This window comes from Heptranchias perlo, chromosome 5, assembly GCF_035084215.1.
Source record: "Heptranchias perlo isolate sHepPer1 chromosome 5, sHepPer1.hap1, whole genome shotgun sequence".
Lineage (NCBI taxonomy): Eukaryota > Metazoa > Chordata > Chondrichthyes > Hexanchiformes > Hexanchidae > Heptranchias > Heptranchias perlo.
The window spans coordinates 133254325-133274576 of NC_090329.1; the positions used below are offsets into that span (position 1 = coordinate 133254325).

Below are 20252 nucleotides of genomic sequence, written 5' to 3' on the forward strand. Positions count from 1 at the left end.
TCTTTTTCTTTTCTTGTGTATATGTTTGCTTCCCCCTCCCTTTCCCTCACTCTGTTGCTTCCTATAAGCTGTTCATCTGTAATATTTTCTGGTTCTGATGAAGGGCAGTGCCTGAAACATTGATTTGTCACTTCTCTCCACAGATGTTGTGCCTGACTTGCTGAGTGTTTCCAGCATTTTCTGTTTTTATAAAAATTAAATTGGTTTGGAAATTGAAACTGCTATCTGTTTATTTGAAGTGAGAGCCTCACTAATTGGGCCCTTTTTAAACATCAACAAGATTAGTTAGGAACATTTTGAGCAGGAGTAGGCAATTCAGCCTCTTGAGACTCCAATGCCATTCAATTAGATCACGGCTAATCTGCATCTCAATTCCATTTTCCTGCCTTTGCTCCATATCCCTTGATACCCTTACCCAACAAAAATCTATTGATGTCAATCTTGAAAGCTCAAATTGTCCCAGCATCCACAGCCTTTTGGGGGAGAGAGTTCCAGAGTTCCACTACACTGGGTGAAAAAGTGCGTCCTGATTTCGCTTCTGAATGACCTAACTCTAATTTTAAGATTATGTCCCATTGTTCTTAATTCCCCACCAGAGGAAATAATTTCTCCCTATATACCCTATCTGGGTATAGTTTGTAGATGACAGGAAATTCAGAAATAGAGTCATAGAGTCATAGAGTTATGCAGCATGGATAGAGGCCCTTCGGCCCATCGTGTCCGCGCCGGCCATCAAGCCCTGTCTACTCTAATCCCATATTCCAGCATTTGGTCCGTAGCCTTGTATGCTATGGCATTTCAAGTGCTCATCCAAATGCTTCTTGAATGTTGTGAGGGTTCCTGCCTCCACAACCCTTTCAGGCAGTGAGTTCCAGACTCCAACCACCCTCTGGGTGAAAAAGTTCTTTCTCAAATCCCCTCTAAACCTCCCGCCTTTTACCTTGAATCTATGCCCCCTTGTTATAGAACCCTCAACGAAGGGAAAAAGCTCCTTAGTATCCATCCTATCTGTGCCCCTCATAATTTTGTACACCTCAATCATGTCCCCCCTCAGCCTCCTCTGCTCCAAGGAAAACAAACCCAATCTTCCCAGTCTCTCTTCATAGCTGAAGCGCTCCAGCCCTGGTAACATCCTGGTGAATCTCCTCTGCACCCTCTCCAAAGCGATCACATCCTTCCTGTAGTGAGGCGACCAGAACTGCACACAGTACTCCAGCTGTGGCCTAACCAGTGTTTTATACAGCTCCATCATAACCTCCTTGTTCTTATATTCTATGCCTCGGCTAATAAAGGCAAGTATCCCATATGCCTTCTTTACCACCTTATCTACCTGTTCCGCCGCCTTCAGGGATCTGTGAACTTGCACACCAAGATCCCTCTGACCCTCTGTCTTGCCTAGGGTCCTCCCATTCATTGTGTATTCCCTTGCCTTGTTAGTCCCTCCAAAGTGCATCACCTCGCACTTTTCCGAGTTAAATTCCATTTGCCACTGTTCCGCCCATCTGACCAACCCATCTATATCGTCCTGCAGACTGAGGCTATCCTCCTCGCTATTTACCACCCTACCAATTTTTGTATCATCAGCGAACTTACTGATCATACCTTTTACATTCATATCCAAGTCATTAATGTAGACCACAAACAGCAAGGGACCCAGCACCGATCCCTGTGGTACCCCACTGGCCACAGGCTTCCAGTCACAAAAACAACCTTCGACCATCACCCTCTGCCTTCTGCCACTAAGCCAGTTTTGTATCCAAAGTGCCAAGGCACCCTGGATTCCATGGGCTCGTACCTTCTTGACCAGTCTCCTGTGGGGGACTTTATCGAAGGCCTTACTGAAATCCATGTATACCACATCCACTGCGTTACCCTCATCCACACGCCTCGTCACCCCCTCAAAAAATTCAATCAAATTAGTCAGACATGATCTTCCCTTGACAAAGCCATGTTGACTATCCCTGATTAATCCTTGCTTCTCCAAGTGGAGACTAATTTTGTCCTTCAGAATTTTTTCCAATAATTTTCCTACCACTGATGTTAGGCTCACTGGCCTGTAGTTCCCCGGTTTTTCCCTACTCCCCTTCTTGAATAATGGTACTACATTAGCGGTTCTCCAGTCCTCTGGCACATCCCCTGTGGCCAGAGAGGTTCTGAATATATGTGTCAGAGCCCCCGCAATCTCCTCCTTTGCCTCACACAGTAGCCTGGGATACATTTCGTCCGGGCCTGGGGATTTATCCATTTTTAGGCCTGCTAAAACCGCCAATACCTCCTCCCGCTCGATGTTAATATGTTCGAGTATATCACAGTCCCCCTGCCGTATTTCTATGTCTACATCGTCCTTCTCCATCGTGAAAACAGATGCAAAAAATTCATTTAGAACCCCTCCTACATCTGCCGGCTCCTCACACAGATTGCCATTTTTGTCCCTAATGGGCCCTATTTTTTCCCTAGTTATCCTCTTACCCTTAATATACTTATAAAACATCTTAGGATTTTCCTTTATTTTGCTCACCAGTGTTTTTTCATGGCCCCTCCTTGATCTCCTAATTTCCTTTTTAAGTATCCCCCTGCACTTTTTGTACTCCTCTAGGGCTTCCTCCGTCCTTAGCCTTTTGTATCTGCCAAAAGCCCTCCTTTTTTTCCTAATCCATTCTCGTATATCCCCTGACATCCAAGGTTCCCTGGAGTTCTTGGAACCACCCTTGACCTTTACGGGAACATGTTGCCATTGTATGGTCTCAATCTCCCTTCTGAAAGACTCCCATTGCTCCGATGCGGATTTTCCTACAAGCAGCTGATCCCAGTCCATTTTGGCCAGATCCTGCCTTATCCTATTAAAATCGGCCTTCCCCCAATTTAGAACCTTTATTTCCGGCCCCTCCCTGTCCTTTTCCATGACCACCTCAAATCTCACCAAATGCATGAAACAATGTGGAGGATAGTAACAGACTTCAGGAGAACAGAGACAGACTGGTGAAATGGGCAGACACGTGGCAGATGAAGTGATACATTTTGGTAGGAAGAATGAGGAGATGCAATATAAACTAAATGCTACAATTTTAAAGGGGGTGCTGGAACCTGGGGGTGTGTGTTCACAAATCTTTGAAGGTGGCAGGACAAGTTGAGAAGGCTGTTTAAAAAAAGCATACGGGATCCTGGGCTTTATTAATAGAGACATAGAATACAAAAGCAAGGAAGTTATGCTAAACCTTTATAAAACACTGGTTAGGCCTCAGCTGGAGTATTGTGTTCAATTCTGGGCACCACACTTTAGGAAGGATGTCAAGCCTTAGAGAGGGTACAGAGGAGATTTACCAGAATGGTGCCAGGGATAAGGGACTTCAGTTATGTGGAGAGACCAGCGAAGCTGGGATAGTTTTCCTTAGAGCAGAGAAGTTTATGGGGAGATTTAATAGAGGCGTTCAATTGATAGAGTAAATAAGGAGAAACTGTTCCCAGTGGCAGAGGTTGGTAACCAGAGGACACAGATTTATGGTGATTGACAGAAGAACCAGAGGTGACATGAGGGAAAAAATGTTTACGCAGCGAGTTGTTGTGATCTGGAATGCACTGCCTGAAAGGGTGGTGGAAGTAGATTCAATGGTAACTTTCAAAAGGGAATTGGATAAATACTTGAAAGGAAAAAAATTATGGGGCTATGGGGAAAGAGCAGTTGAGTGGGACTGATTGGATAGCTCTACCAAAGAACCAGTACAGGCACGATATGCCGAATGGCATCCTTCTGTGCTGTATCATTCTATGATTATATGATTCTATACCCCATCCAATCCTTTTAATCCTTTAAACACCTTGCGTATAGGAGATTGAGGGGTGAGCAGATTGATATCAGCCTGATATCATTCTGGTGAATCTGCACTGCACCCCTTCCAAGGCCAATATATCCTTCCTGAGGTGCGGTGCCCAAAACTGAGCGCAGTGCTCCAGATATAGTTTGAAATACTGCTTTCATTTTGTTCTGTTTTTTAAAGTTTGTTTAAAGAGCCAATGGTGATATTGTGGGGAGGAAGGTTACTGAGCCCAATGGGGGAGGGAACTGAATTTTATACAGACACACACAAATATTGACGGCAATCTTCATTGCTGTTAAGAATTTTTTTTAAAAAGGATATTTTGTTGATCATAATTCTTTGTATGAATATAATTTTTTAAGAGTGGATCCTGATTGTGAGATTGCATCAGATGGTGACAAACTGAATTAATCTGCGATTGTAATTTGCAATTAGTAAATGATGCAAAGCATCTCTGGATAGTATTGCTTCACGATTAGTACCATGGTGTACTGCTCTTTAAATTACTGGTACCTACCCTGAGGATTAAAGAACCCTGTCATCCAGAACACGTTGGGCCTGCCCTCATAGATCCAGGAGGAAAATTGCATATTTCTCTCTAGGCACTCTGTGAACCAAAATCCCAATGTAGAAGAATCCCAGGAAATCCTCTTCCATACCTCAGGGACACGGGCATCGTATATGTTATCCAAGGCATCTATTAAGTTCTGCAACGGGAAAGAGAGTGGGTACTCGCACTTCATAGAGAATCCAGCTTCAGACAAATTATATAAACTAATACAGTCGATCTGTGCATACCTTTTTTCCAGACATGAAAAGAAACAAATGCAAATAATTGGAAATCTGAAGAAAAAACAGTGGAGCAGATTGATCAGCACCTGAACAAGAAAGACAGGTTGTTTCAGCTACGAGACGTCATTCTCTTTCAGCTGCTGATTGATAGGAACAGCAGGAGGCCATTAGGCCCCTTGAGCCTGTTCCGCCATTCAATGAGATCATGGCTGATCTGTGCCCTAACTCCATACACCTGTCTTAACCAAAGGTATTAAGGGATATGGGGCTAACAAAAATCTATCAATCTCAGATTTAACATTAACTACTGAGCTAGCATCAACTGCCATTTGTGGAAGAGAGTTCCAAACTTCTACCATCCTTTGTGTGTAGAAGTGTTTCCTACTTCACTCCTGAAAGTCCTGGCTCTAATTTTTAGGCTATGTCCCCTAGTCCTCAACTCCCCAACCAGTGGAAATAGTTTCTCTCTATCTACCTTATCAGTTCCCCTTAATATTGATCGATCTGTGCATTTCCAGCAGGTTTTGTCTTATTTTGAATCTTTTAAGCTTTTGACATATTGGAGATTGTCTAAAATTTACTCTTTATACAATAAATGCATTGATGAGAAACTTAATTAGCAGGAAGATACTGGCCAGGCAAACAGAAACAAGAAATGGCTTCTGTATCTAAATTTTCATTGACATTGTGTACTACTGCATATAACTAAACCTCCTCACAACACCACATTGTGCGATAAGGAGAAATGTCTGGTAGATTTTGGAAGACAGTAAGGATTTTCAATCAAATTATTTAAACAATTCTGTATAAAGCAAAAAGATTTAGGCCTGGATTTTCCTCTGCTAACTCGGTCATTGTAACGGCAGTGCAGCTGGGAACATGGGGCAGAGAGACTCCTGCCAGATTGCCACCCTTAAGAACACAGCTAGAGATTTTCCTCTCCATTCAGTCGGGATCGAGGCCAAACACCCCTTGACCACCTTGCTGCATTAAAATGGTGGCATGTTGCGGGGGGGGGGGGCTAGGGAAATCAGCTGATTCTAAGTACGAACTGAAGAGAGGTGGCAGGACTGAACGCAGCAGCCACAGGATGAGTACCAAAGGCACTGAAGGAAAGAACCTGTTTCTGGCTACCTCTCCTTCCTCTATGTGATCCACTATGTGGGCTCGTCCCCAGCCAATCCAGCAAAAGTTTTTTTTCCATCATAAGGAGGCTTTGTACTCCTTTAAATTAAGCTCCTCCCCTTTGTGGTGCCATTGCAGCACCCTAGATTTTACATGTTGGTAGTGCTGAGCTCCTTCTGGACAGCAGAAATACTGCCAAGAGGCCACCCGACGTATAAAAGGAAGCGCGAGCCAGCAAAATGGGTCCACGTGATATTGATGTTGGGGGGAGGAAAGTCCAGCCCACAATCTTGACTCAGAAAAGGTAGACACAATTTGCCAGAAACAGGATCTTGGCAAATAGTAATCGGTCTCTCGACAGACAGTAATTGATCTCTCTACAGACAGTAATCGGTCTCTCGACGTTGTGCTGAGAATTCGGTAAGTGTGGGAGTTTAAGGGTTAATCTCTTTAAATCTAGTGCATATTGCTTCAACTGTTTAAGGTCAATTTAAAAGTTTAAATGTTAAAGTTTCTGTCAGGCTTCAGCAGAGAGCTGCTGTAGCAAGTTAATTGGTTAGATAGATTCAACTGGTACTTGAAGGTGGGGCAGGCCTGACTCATCTGAGTCTCAACTGCAGAAATACAGGGGCCTGTCAGTGCGAACTGCACGGTGTGCAGATACACAGTGTGCTGAGAGTTCGGTAAGTGTGGGAGTTCGGTGAAGTGGGGGAAGGAGGTGCTGCTTTGCCTTGCTTTTCCTAACTTTTCCGGCAGAGCGGCAGTGGACCTGAGAGTAGAAGACTGAGATTGGGGAATAAAAGCAGCAGCAGACCTGCACCAAGAGACAACTACTGTGCGATGTCACAGGTGAGGCAGGAGAGTCCGAGAGGTGAGCAGAGTATAAAAGGGGAGGCCTAGAGCGGGAAGAGAGTCTAGGAGTCTAAGGCAAGTCATGGCAGCACAGCTCGCACCCGTGATATGCTCCTCCTGCACTATGTGGGAAGTCATGGACACTACCAGTGTCTCTGGCGACCATGTGTGCAGGAAGTGTGTCCAGCTGCAGCTACTGGCTAACTGTCTTTCGGAGCTGGAGCTGCGGGTGGACTCACTGTGGAGCATCCGCGATGCTGAGACTATCGTGGATAGCACGTTCAGTGAGGTGGTCACACCGCAGGTAAAGAATACGCAGGCAGAAAGGAAATGGGTGACCGCCAGGCAGAGTAAAAGGACTAGGCAGGTAGAGCAGGAGTCCCCTGGGGCCATCTCCCTCTCAAACAGATATTCTGCTTTGGATGCTGTTGGGGGAGATGGCTTATCAGGGGAAAGCAGCAAGAGCCAGGTTCAGGGCACCACGGGTGGCTCTGCTGCACAGGAGGGGAGGAAGAAGAGTGGCAGGGCTATAGTGATAGGGGATTCAATTGTAAGGGGAACAGATAGGCGTTTCTGCGGCCGCAAACGTGACTCCAGGATGGTATGTTGCCTCCCTGGTGCTAGGGTCAAGGATGTCACAGAGCGACTGCAGGGCATTCTGGAGGGGGAGGATTAACAGCCAGTAGTCGTGGTCCATATCGGTACCAACGACATAGGTAAAAAAAGGGATGAGGTCCTGCAATGTGAATTTAAGGAGTTAGGAGATAAATTAAAAAGCAGGACTTCAAAGGTAGTGATCTCAGGATTACTACCGGTGCCACGTGCTAGTGAGTATAGGAACAGGAGAATAGACAGGATGAATGCGTGGCTGCAGGGATGGTGTAGGAGGGAGGGATTTAGATTCCTGGGACATTGGGACCGGTTCTGGGGAAGGTGGGACCTGTACAAGCGTGACGGGTTACACCCGAGCAGGACCGGGACAAATGTCCTCGCGGGGGTGTTTGCTTGTGCTGTTGGGGAAGGTTTAAACTAGAATGGCAGGGGGATGGGAACCTGAGCGGGGAGTCAGAAGGGAATAAAGTTGAGAGCAGCAAGAGAGGGGAAGACCCAGGGGAAATCTACAATACAAATAGTACAAACAGTTGTTCAAGAACAAGTGAAAGGGAAAAGCTTGGAGCAGCAGAAAGAAAGTGTACTTTAGGCACTTTAGGTACTTTAGGCACGACAGATAAAATGAAAACTAGAAGGCGTAAGGCGATTAACCCAGCATCAAAGCTGTGGCAGGGGGTTGGGAACCTGAGCAGGGAGACAGAGGAAAGCATATCAGGAAGGGACAGAAGGTATGGAGTAAAAGGTAAAGTGTTAAAAAAGGAAAAAGCAGCAACTAAGTGTCACAAACATATTTGAAAGTTCTTTATCTGAATGCATGTAGCATTCGTAACAAAATGGACGAGTTAACGGCACAAATAACTACGTATGGGTATGATCTTGTGGCCATTACAGAAACATGGCTACAGGGTGACAACGACTGGGAATTAAATATGCCAGGGTATTTAACAATCAGGAAGGACAGGCAGGAAGGAAGGGGAGGTGGGGTGGCTATGTTAATAAGGGAAGGAGTCACTGTAATACAGAGAAAAGATATTGGGACAAAGGATCAGGATAATGAAACAGTTTGGGTAGAGATAAGGAATAATAAGGGGAAAAAAACACTCGTGGGCATAGTATATAGGCCTCCTAATAGTTGCAACTCTGCTGGAAGAAGTATTAATCAGGAAATAGTCGGGGCATGTAATAAGGGAACAGCTATAATTATGGGGGATTTTAACTATCATATTAACTGGACAAATGAAATTGGGCAGGGCAGCCTTGAGGAAGAGTTTATTGAGTGTATTAGGGATGGATTTCTTGAGCAGTATGTAACTGAACCAACAAGGGGGCAAGCAACCTTGGTCCTGGTCCTGTGTAATGAGCCAGGATTAATTAATAATGTCTTAGTTAAGGATCCCCTTGGAATGAGTGACCATAACATGGTTACATTCCATATCCAATTAGAGGGTGAGAAGGTTGGTTCTCAAACAAGCGTACTGAGCTTGAATAAAGGAGACTATGATGGTATGAGAGCGGAATTTGATTAAAGTGGACTGGGAAAATAGATTAAAGGGTAAGACGGTACATGAACAGTGGTGTTCATTCAAGGAGTTATTTTACAACTTTCAAAACAAATATATTCCACTGAGGAAAAAAGGGTGTAAAAGAAATGACAGCCATCCGTGGCTACGTAAAGAAATTAAGGCTCGTATCCGACTAAAAACAAGGACATATTAGGTAGCCAAACTTAGTGGGAGGATAGAAGATTGGGAAGTCTTCAAAAGACAGCAAAAAGTAACGAAAGGATTGATTAAGAAAGGGAAGTTAGATTATGAAAATAAATTCGCAAAAAATATAAAAACAGATAGCAAGAGTTTCTACAGTTATATAAAAAGAAAAAGGGTGGCTAAGGCAAACGTAGGTCCTTTAGAGGATGAGACCGGGAAATTAATGGTGGGAAACATGGAGATGGCAAAAATGCTGAACAAATATTTTGTTTCAGTCTTTACGGTGGAGGACAGTAAGAATATCCCAACACTGGACAAACAGGGGGCTCTCGCGGGGGAGGAGCTAAATACGATTAAAATCACTAAGGAATTGGTACTCAGTAAATTAATGGGACTCAAGGCGGATAAATCCCCTGGACCTGATGGCTTACATCCGAGGGTCTTGAGGGAAGTGGAAGTAGGGATTGTGGATGCTTTGGTAATCATTTTCCAAAATTCTCTGGACTCGGCAAAGGTCCCGGCAGATTGGAAAACTGCTAATGTAACACCCTTATTTAAAAAGGGTAGTAGGCAGAAGGCTGGAAATTATAGACCAGTTAGCTTAACACCTGTGGTGGGTAAAATTTTGGAGTCTATTATTAAGGAGACAGTAGCAGAACATTTGGATAAACATAATTTAATAGGACAAAGTCAGCATGGCTTTACAAAGGGGAAGTCATGTCTGACAAATTTGCTTGAGTTCAGGGTGGATAAAGGGGAACCAGTGGACGTAGTGTATTTGGACTTCCAGAAGGCATTCGACAAGGTGCCACATAAAAGATTATTGCTCAAGATAAAGAATCACTGGATTGGGGGTAATATTCTGGCATGGGTGGAGGATTGGTTATCCAACAGGAAGCAGAGAGTTGGGATAAATGGTACATTCTCGGACTGGCAACCAGTAGCCAGTGGTGTTCCGCAGGGGTCGGTGCTGGGTCCCCAACTCTTTACAATCTATATTAACGATTTGGAGGAGGGGACCGAGTGTAACATGTCAAAGTTTGCAGATGATACAAAGATGGGAGGGAAAGTAGAGAGTGATGAGGACATAAAAAACCTACAAGGGGATATAGACAAGCTGGGTGAGTGGGCGGAGATTTGGCAGATGCAATACAATATTGGAAAATGTGAGGTTATGCACTTTGGCAGGAAAAATCGGAGAGCAAATTATTATCTTAATGGTGAGCAACTGGAAAGTACTGCAGTGCAAAGGGATCTGGGGGTCCTAGTGCAAGAAAATCAAAAAGTTAGTTTGCAGGTGCAGCAGGTGATCAAGAAGGCCAACGGAATGTTGGCTTTTATTGCTCGGGGGATAGAATATAAAAACAAGGAGGTATTGCTGCAGTTATATAAGGTATTGGTGAGACCGCACCTGGAATACTGCATACAGTTTTGGTCTCCATACTTAAGAAAAGACATACTTGCTCTCGAGGCAGTACAAAGAAGGTTCACTCGGTTAATCCCGGGGATGAGGGGGTGGACATATGAGGAGAGGTTGAGTAGATTGGGACTCTACTCATTGGAGTTCAGAAGAATGAGAGGCGATCTTATTGAAACATATAAGATTGTGAAGGGTCTTGATCGGGTGGATGCAGTAAGGATGTTCCCAAAGATGGGTGAAACTAGAACTAGGGGGCATAATCTTAGAATAAGGGGCTGCTCTTTCAAAACTGAGAAGAGGAGAAACTTCTTCACTCAGAAGGTAGTAGGTCTGTGGAATTTGCTGCCCCAGGAAGCTGTGGAAGCTACATCATTAGATAAATTTAAAACAGAAATAGACAGTTTCCTAGAAGTAAAGGGAATTAGGGGTTACGGGGAGCGGGCAGGAAATTGGACATGAATTTAGATTTGAGGTTAGGATCAGATCAGCCATGATCTTATTGAATGGCGGAGCAGGCTCGAGGGGCCGATTGGCCTACTCCTGCTCCTATTTCTTATGTTCTTATGACAGACGGTAATTGGTCTCTCGGCAGACAGTAATCGGTCTCTCAACAGACAGTAATCGGTCTCTCGACAGACAGTAATCGGTCTCTCAACAGACAGTAATCGGTCTCTCAACAGACAGTAATCAGTCTCTCGACAGACAGTAATCGGTCTCTCGACAGACAGTAATCAGCAAAGAAGATTCCTGCCCCTTTTTCAGGACCCTTCTGCAAAATGTATGAAAAAGTAGGTTGATCATGATCCATGCAAGCTCGCAACAAGGTTTTTCAGTTCTACGTTTGCTTCAACAGCTGTCCTTAAAGGGACCGAGGCCTCTGATGCGATGGCGGGGCAAGTTCTTTTTACTTTCCCTTCTGTGGAGCATGGAGGAGCAGCAGTGTTCCTCCCAGCTGGATGGCAGTACCGTACTCAGCCCTCTTGCATCTCACTCTTCTATGGACTGGAGCTTGCGATGTGAAATCAGTGCGTGCAGTGAGAATCCTCAGTCTCCATCCCCTTGTTCCCCATTCACCCACCAGTGGAAACAATCTTTCACTGTTTAAAAAAAAGGGATAGGGCGGGGCAGTGGGACTAGCTGGACTGCTCTTGCGTAGAGCTGGTGTGGATTCGATGGGCCGACTGGCCTCCTTCCATGCTGTAACCTTTCTATGATTCTATGATACCCACAGTAAAGTCCTCAAGGCGCCAGTCCCTGTCCCCTTCCCCCTTGAGTCCCAACCTCCCAACCCTCACTTCCCAGAGTTCTGATCCCCTAAAATGCCCCTCACTTCCAGAGTTCCAATTTCCTGCCCCTCTGGTCTCTGGTCACCCTCTACCAGCCCAGCCCACACCAACCCCATTCCACTCCTCACTCCGTCTCACTCTTCCCTCCACAAGCAGGTTCCATTTCTGATTAATCCTAAGCGAATGCCACCTCTCTCTACCGCCAAGGAGGGGAGGTAATGGCACGGAGTGAAGGGGGTGGGTGTGTGTGGGGCACTTCTGCTGCAAAAAACTTACAAGGCGCAGATCTCCCAGTGTACAGAAGCAGTGCCCAGGAGATTCTCGGATACTCGGCACAGCACACCACAGATAAAGCTGTTCCATGCGTCAAATGCAGCCTGTAGATTTGACACACCTGTCCTGGAGGTAAGCGACTATGAGCATCTCATGAGCCCTTGAATGAGCCACAGCAGTCTTCCACATTTCATGATGCAGCCACTGTGAAAGCACATCATCAAAGCACGAGAATAGGTAAAACAGGAGGCAAAGAAGTTCAGGGCAGCAGTGATCTTGGCTGCAACAGGCAATGCTTGTAGGATGTGACACAACTCTGTCATTATCTTCCGAGAGAATTGAAGCTTTCTTATGCACTACTGCTCGGAAAACTGCAGGTGTGATGTTCTGAGCCTATAAACTTTATTGGGAGGGAAAGGATTCCTCCTTCTGTTTGCTCCTTCCTCCTGCTCTTCCTCCCAGAGTAGGATTCCTTGAGGGACTCCATCAAGAAACAACTGCAATGCCAGAATCCCTGTAACAATTCAGAACCTACAGTAGCAAATACAAGAACTTTCCAATCCTTTAAGGTCAAAAAACGTATGAGCACTGCAAGAAGATGTCCCCAAAAGCTCTGTGCAGCTTTACCTGAGAGCAATTGAGGATCTCTTTAAATAATGTTTGAAATAACCACCTCAGGACTTGTACCACCCATAGTTGTTGGGCAGTTAGGTTGGAAAATGTAATGTAATGAAGTCACTTGACAAGAATTCCAAACTGCCAAGATTAACATCCCCGAGTAAATCTGACCAGCTGTAAAAGCAGTGGTAAGTCACTGGGACAAACAGCCGCTTTATTTTAAACCCATTACCGTTCCATCTTTTGAATGAAAATGGGGGAGGTGGCAGATTGAAGAGACGAAAATCACCCCCCCCCCCCACCCCCTGCATAAGTTCAATTCCACTCATTGTGCACTCTGAGTCAAATTTGTTTTCAACTTAAAAAGATGAACTATTCTATGGTGGTAGATGGTTCAAATCAATTTTCCAATGACAGGGTCCGGATGTGCAGCTGGAGATGGAATAAAATAATTTCAAATATATTTCCATTTTATTTCCTTTTTCCACATGGCCATGTCAGAGAATGTTTGGGCAGGGCCTGACATAAAGTGTAAGCTGTTGATATCAGAATGGCACTGACCTCGCTCATGATGATGGTTCCCTCTATGGCCAGCTGTAAGTCACTCAGACAGTTCCGAAGCATTGTAATAACCTTCTGCATTCGGTCAACTTCTTGTCGCAGGAAAATATTCATAGGGCTCAAAATCCCCATTTTTATGAGGCGAGCTTTCACCTATCAAAACAGACAGGCTCTTTCAACATGATTAACAAGTTTACAATCACTACTATCTTTCTAAATAGTGATACAGAAACTGTTAATTTTAGGCAATGTTCCTTTTACAGCAGCAAATACACAAACTGCAGTTTCAAAGTAAGGCTGAGTGATAGAAAATCCAGTAGATCTGGAGGGTTTGGATTCAATTTCTACCAGAGGTGAGTTACTAAACTCCCCTTGGATATATCAACAACAAACAACAACTTGCATTTATACAGTGCCTTTAATGTAAAACGTCCCAAGGTGCTTCACAGAGCGTTATCAAACAAAATTTGACACCGAGCCAGATGAGGAGATATTAGGGCAGGTCAAAGAGGTAGGTTTTAAGGAGCGTTTTAAAGGAGGGGAGAGAGGCAGAGAGGCAGAGAGGTTTAGGGTGGGAATTCCAGAGCTTAGGGCCTAGGCAGCTGAAGGCACGGCCACCAATGGTGGAGCGATTAAAATCGGGAATGCGCAAGAGGCAAGAATCGGAGGAGCGCAGAGATCTCGGAGAGTTGTAGGGCTGGAGGAGATTATAAAGATAGGAAGGGGCGAGGCCAGGGAGGCATTTGAAAACAAGGATGAGAATTTTAGCACTAATTCAGCACTTTTACTTACAAAAGACATGGGACAGTTAGCTGAGAAATTGTGCTCACCTCTGGGTGACGTTGAGGAGAAGCTCACAATTTTTGAACAGCGATACTTGACCTTAAAATGAGTAAACAGGCTCAAATGCTTTTGAGATTGTTGTCCCATCACAAACAAAAGTTGCTGAGAGTCCACTCCACCACCAGAAGTGTGGCAGGGTGGGACTTCCACCCGGCAGTTCTCCCAGGCCCTGACTCCATCCCAAATCCTGAAGTTAGGCTCATTTGCATAAAGGGGGTGGGCGGCTGTGCCATTTCCAGTGTTCCCTGAGCTGTGCCCCATAGGGGACCAGGAATTTCTCAGTAGCATCTTGCTGCTTCATCGGAGGTGTGGGTCATAATGGCCAAAGAATGTGCAAAACTGAAACAAATGTGGGATTTTACAATTGCTGCTTTCAACTCAGTGTTATTGAGCGCCATTTCAAAACTGGTACTTGGGCCTCGACTTCCACCAAAATATTACACCAGCAGCAATTAGAGCTGCATCATGAATACATGCACTGGGGCAAAGGAGGCCCAACTGGTGGGATTCTGGAGGTGATTTCATCCCACCTGTCCCTCCTCTTCTGTTACCAGCGTTGGGGGGAGTGGGGGGACGGGGGGTGGACGCGAGAAGCTCCTACTCCCACTTCTGGTGGAATTTTTCTATATAAGTCACCCGGTCCGGATGGGATGCATCCTAGGTTGCTGAGGAAACTGCGGAGGTACTGGCCATAATTTTCCAATCCTCCTTAGATTCGGGGGTGGTGCCAGAGGACTGGAGAATTGCAAATGTTACACCCTTGTTCAAAAAAGGGTGCGAGAATAAACCCAGCAACTACAGGCCAGTCAGTTTAACCTCGGTGGTGAGGAAGCTTTTAGAAACGATAATCCGAGACAAAATTAACAGTCACTGTTATTCGTTCCTGGAATGTGAGCGTCACTGGCGAGGCCAGCATTTATTGCCCATCCCTAATTGCCCTTGAGAACGTGGTGGTGAGCCGCCTTCTTGAACCGCTGCAGTCCGTGTGGTGAAGGTTCTCCCACAGTGCTGTTAGGTAGGGAGTTCCAGGATTTTGACCCAGCGACGATGAAGGAACGGCGATATATTTCCAAGTCGGGATGGTGTGTGACTTGGAGGGGAACGTGCAGGTGGTGTTGTTCCCATGTGCCTGCTGCTCTTGTCCTTCTAGGTGGTAGAGGTCACAGGTTTGGGAGGTTCTGTTGAAGAAGCCTTAGCGAGTTGCTGCAGTGCATCCTGTTGATGGTACACACTGCAGCCACGGTGCGCCGGTGGTGAAGGGAGTGAATGTTTAGGGTGGTGGATGGAGTGTCAATCAAGCGGGCTGCTTTGTCCTGGATGGCGTCGAGCTTCTTGAGTGTTGTTGGAGCTGCACTCATCCATGCTGCAGCATGGTACTAGACTGATTCCTGGGATGGCAGGACTGATGTATGAGGAGAGATTGGGTTGACTAGGCCTATATTCACTAGAGTTTAGAAGAATGAGAGGTGATCTCATCGAAACATATAAAATTCTAACAGGACTAGACAGACTAGATGCAGGGAGGATGTTCCCGATGGATGGGGAATCCATAACTAAGGGTCACAGTCTCAGGATACGGGGTATGCCATTTAGAACCGAGATGAGGAGAAATTTCTTCACTCAGCGAGTGGTGAACCTGTGGAATTCTCTACCACAGAAGGCAGTGGAGGACAAGTCATTAAATATATCCAAGAAGGAGATGGATATATTTCTTAAAGCTAAAGGGATCAAGGGACATGGGGAAAAAGCGGGAACAGGGTACTGAGTTAGACGATCAGCCATGATAATTTTGAATGGCGGAGCAGGCCTGAAGGGCCGAATGGCCTACTCTTGCTCCTATTTTCTATGATTCTATGATTCTATCCAGGCAAGTAGAGAGTATTCCATCACACTCCTGACTTGTGCCTTGTAGATGGTGGAAAGGCGTTGGGGAGTCAGGAGGTGAGTCACTCGCCGCAGAATACCCTCTGACCTGCTCTAGTAGCCACAGTATTTATGTGGCTGGTCCAGTTAAGTTTCTGGTCAATGGTGACCCCCAGGATGTTGACGGTGGGGGATTCGGCAATGGTAATGCCATTGAATGTCAAGGGGAGGTGCTTAGACTCTCTCTTGTTGGAGATGGTCTTTGCCTGTCACTTGTCTCGAGTGAATGTCACTTGCCACTTATCAGCCCAAGCCTGGTTGTTGTCCAGGTCTTGCTGCATGTGGGCACGGACTGCTTCATTATCTGAGGGGTTGCGAATGGAACTGAACACTGTGCAATCATCAGCGAACATTCCCATTTCTGACCTTATGGTGGAGGGAAGGTCATTGATGAAGCAGCTGAGGATGGTTGGGCCAAGGACACTGCCCTGAGGAACTCCTGCAGCAATGTCCTGGGGCTGAGATGATTGGCCTCCAACAACCATTACCATCATTAAGGAAAGCTAGCTCGGATTTGTGAAAGGCAAATTGTGTTTAACTAACTTGATCGAGTTTTTTGATGAGGTAATGAAGAGGTTTAATGAGGGCAACGCGGTTGATGTTTCTATGGACTTTCAAAAAGCGTTTGATAAAGTACCACATAATAGGCTTGTCAGCAAAGTTGAAGCCTATGGAATAAAAGGGTCAGTGGCAGCATGGATATGAAATTGGCTAAATGACAGGAAACAGAGAGTAGTGGTGAATGGTTATTTTTTGGACTGAAGGAAGGTATACAGTGGTGTTCCCCAGGGGTCGATACTAGGACTTTTCTTGATATATATTAATGACTTGGACTTGGGTGTACAGGGCACAATTTCAAAATCTGCAGATGACACAAAACTTGGAAGTGACGTGAACAGTGAGGAGGATAGTCATAGATTTTAAGAGGTCATAGACAGGCTGGTGGAATTGGTGCACACGTGGCAGATGAAATTTAACGCACAGAAGTTCGAGGAGATATATTTTGGTAGGAAGATCGGGGCGAGGCAATATAAACTAAAGGGTACAATTCTAAAGGAGGTGCAGGAACAGAGAGACCTGGGGGTGTTTGTGCACAAATCGCTGAAGGTGGCAGGACATGTTGAGAAAGCGGTTAAAAAAGCATACGGGATCCTGGGCTTTAGAATTAGAGGCATAGAGTACAAAAGTATGGAAGTTATGATGAACCTTTATAACCTTTAGTTTGGCCACAACTGGAGTATTGTGTCCAATTCTGGGCACTGCACTTTAGGAAGGATGTGTAGGCTGTAGAGAGGGTGCAGAAAAGATTTACTAGAATTGTTTCAGAGATGAGGGACTTCAGTTACGTAGACAGACTGGAGAAGCTGGGTTAATCTCCTTATAGCAGAGAAGGTTGAGAGGAGATTTGATAGAGGTGTTCAAAATCATGAAGGGTCTAGACAGAGTAGATAGAGAGAAGCTGTTCCCATTGGCGGAAGGGTCAAGAACCAGAGGGCATAGATTTAACCAAAGGTGACATGAGGAAAAACTTCTTTAGACAGCAAGTGGTTAGGATCTGGAATGCAATGCCCGAGAGGGTGGTGGAGGCAGATTCAATCATGGCCTTCAAAAGGGAACTGGATAAGTACTTGAAAGGAAAAAATTTGCAGGACTACGGGGAAAGGACGAACTGGATTGCTCTTGAATGGAACCGACGTGGACTCGATGGGCCGAGTGGCCTCCTTCTCTGCTGTAACCTTTCTATGATTCTATGATTGGCAGAAGGGTCGAGAACCAGAGGACACAGATTGAAGGTAATTGGCAAAAGAACCAAAGACGACATGAGGAAAAACGCTTTTACGCAGCGTGTGGTTATTATCTGGAAAGTATTGCCTGAAAGGGTGGTGGAAGTGGATTCAATCGTGGCTTTCAAAAGGGAATTGGATAAGTACTTGAAAGGAAAAAATTTGCAGGATTACAGGGAAAGGGTGGGGGAGTGGATCTAGCTGGATTGTTCTTGCAGTGAGCTGTCATGGCTTCGACGGGCCGAATGGCCTCCTTCTGTGCTGTAACTATTCCATGATTCTATAAAAGGGTCAGAGGTTCTAAAGCTGGGTCCAGTTTGAAATTCTGGCCTGCCTGCCCTGTTCAAGCTACTATAGTGCACTCCCAGGCCAAGGAATTTCAGGCCTGATGAGCGTATAGAATCATAGAAGTTTACAACATGGAAACAGGCCCTTCGGCCCAACATGTCCATGTCGCCCAGTTTATACCACTAAGCTAGTCCCAATTGCCTGCACTTGGCCCATATCCCTCTATACCCATCTTACCCATGTAACTGTCCAAATGCTTTTTAAAAAACAAAATTGTACCCACCTCTACTACTGCCTCTGGCAGCTCGTTCCAGACACTCACCACCCTTTGAGTGAAAAAATTGCCCCTCTGGACCCTTTTGTATCTCTCCCCTCTCACCTTAAATCTATGCCCCCTCGTTATAGACTCCCCTACCTTTGGGAAAAGATTTTGACTATCGACCTTATCTATGCCCCTCATTATTTTATAGACTTCTATAAGATCACCCCTTAACCTCCTACTCTCCAGGGAAAAAAGTCCCAGTCTATCTAACCTCTCCCTATAAGTCAAACCATCAAGTCCCGGCAGCATCCTAGTAAATCTTTTCTGCACTCTTTCTAGTTTAATAATATCCTTTCTATAATAGGGTGACCAGAACTGTACACAGTATTCCAAGTGTGGCCTAACTAATGTCTTGTACAACTTCAACAAGACATCCCAACTCCTGTATTCAATGTTCTGACCAATGAAACCAAGCATGCTGAATGCCTTCTTCACCACCCTATCCACCTGTGACTCCACTTTCAAGGAGCTATGAACCTGTACTCCGAGATCTCTTTGTTCTATAACTCTCCCCAACGCCCTACCATTAACGGAGTAGGTCCTGGTCCGATTCGATCTACCAAAATGCATCACCTCACATTTATCTAAATTAAACTCCATCTGCCATTCATCAGCCCACTGGCCCAATTTATCAAGATCCCGTTGCAATCCTAGATAACCTTCTTCACTGTCCACAATGCCACCAATCTTGGTGTCATCTGCAAACTTGCTAACCATGCCTCCTAAATTCTCATCCAAATCATTAATATAAATAACAAATAACAGCGGATCCAGCACCGATCCCTGAGGCACACCGCTGGTCACAGGCCTCCAGTTTGAAAAACAACCCTCTACAACCACCCTCTGTCTTCTGTCGTCAATCCAATGTTGTATCCAATTGGCTACCTCACCTTGGATCCCGTGAGATTTAACCTTATGTAACAACCTACCATGCGGTACCTTGTCAAAGGCTTTGCTAAAGTCCATGTAGACCACGTCTACTGCACAGCCCTCATCTATCTTCTTGGTTACCCCTTCAAAAAACTCAATCAAATTCGTGAGACATGATTTTCCTCTCACAAAACAATGCTGACTGTTCCTAATCAGTCCCTGCCTCTCCAAATGCCCGTAGATCCTGTCTCTCAGAATACCCTCTAACAACTCACCCACAACAGATGTCAGGCTCACCGGTCTGTATTTCCCAGGCTTTTCCCTGCCGCCCTTCTTAAACAAAGGCACAACATTTGCTACCCTCCAATCTTCAGGCACCTCACCTGTAGCTGTCGATGATTCAAATATCTCTGCTAGGGGACCCGCAATTTCCTCCCTAACCTCCTGTAAAAGCTAAGTTTGGTGGAAATAAGTTGCCCTGATGGCTAAGTGGATAAATGCACTGTGGATGTCGGCCCAAGTTATATAAAACTACGTCTGTGTACTTCACATTGGAAGAAATATGACTTAACTCAATTGTTCAAGCTAGAATGGGCTACGATGCGCCGAATGGCATCTTCTATGATTCTATGAATTCTAGTACTAAGAAATACTAATAACAGAGATAAAGGTGGGAATTTTAACTCCTGGGTGGGAAAGTGGCTTAGCAAGCAGACAGTGGGAGGTCCAGCTGATTTTCACAGGCAGGCCTCATTAGCAAAATGGGTGGGAAGTCAGGGGAAGCGGCAGAAAGTCAGGTGGCCCAGAGGTCACCTGCCGGGCCCACGGTAAGTGTGGGATTTGGTGGCGGGGGGGGGGAACTGAGGTTCTATTTTTCAGTCAGCAGTTCGAGGGGTGGGAACGAGGGTTCTGTTACAGTCAGCGGTTGGAGAAGGGGGAATGAGGGCTCTGCTCCAGTCTGGTTTGAGAGGTGGGAACGGGGGTTCTGTTATAGTCAACGGTTTGAGAAGGGGGAATGAGGGTTCTGCTCCAGTCTGGTTTGAGAGGTGGGAACGGGGCTTTTGTTACAGTCAACTGTTTGAGAAGGGGGAATGGGGGTTCTGTTACAGTCTGGTTTGAGAGGTGGGAACGGGGGTTCTGTTACAGTCAACGGTTTGAGAAG

The 20252-nt window shown here is 45.5% G+C and overlaps 1 protein-coding gene across 1 annotated transcript in view; it reads right to left on the reverse strand.

Moving 5' to 3' along the window:
• The window catches only part of LOC137322210 (dynein axonemal heavy chain 8-like), a 1468904-nt gene that overhangs the window by 10932 nt on the left and 1437720 nt on the right, over positions 1 to 20252 (reverse strand). Inside the window, exons 91-92 of the mRNA XM_067985326.1 lie at positions 13061 to 13213; positions 4333 to 4522 (exon numbers count right to left, since the gene is read on the reverse strand). Coding sequence (XP_067841427.1) covers positions 4333 to 4522; positions 13061 to 13213 — 343 coding nt within the window. The remainder of the gene's footprint in view (positions 1 to 4332; positions 4523 to 13060; positions 13214 to 20252) is intronic.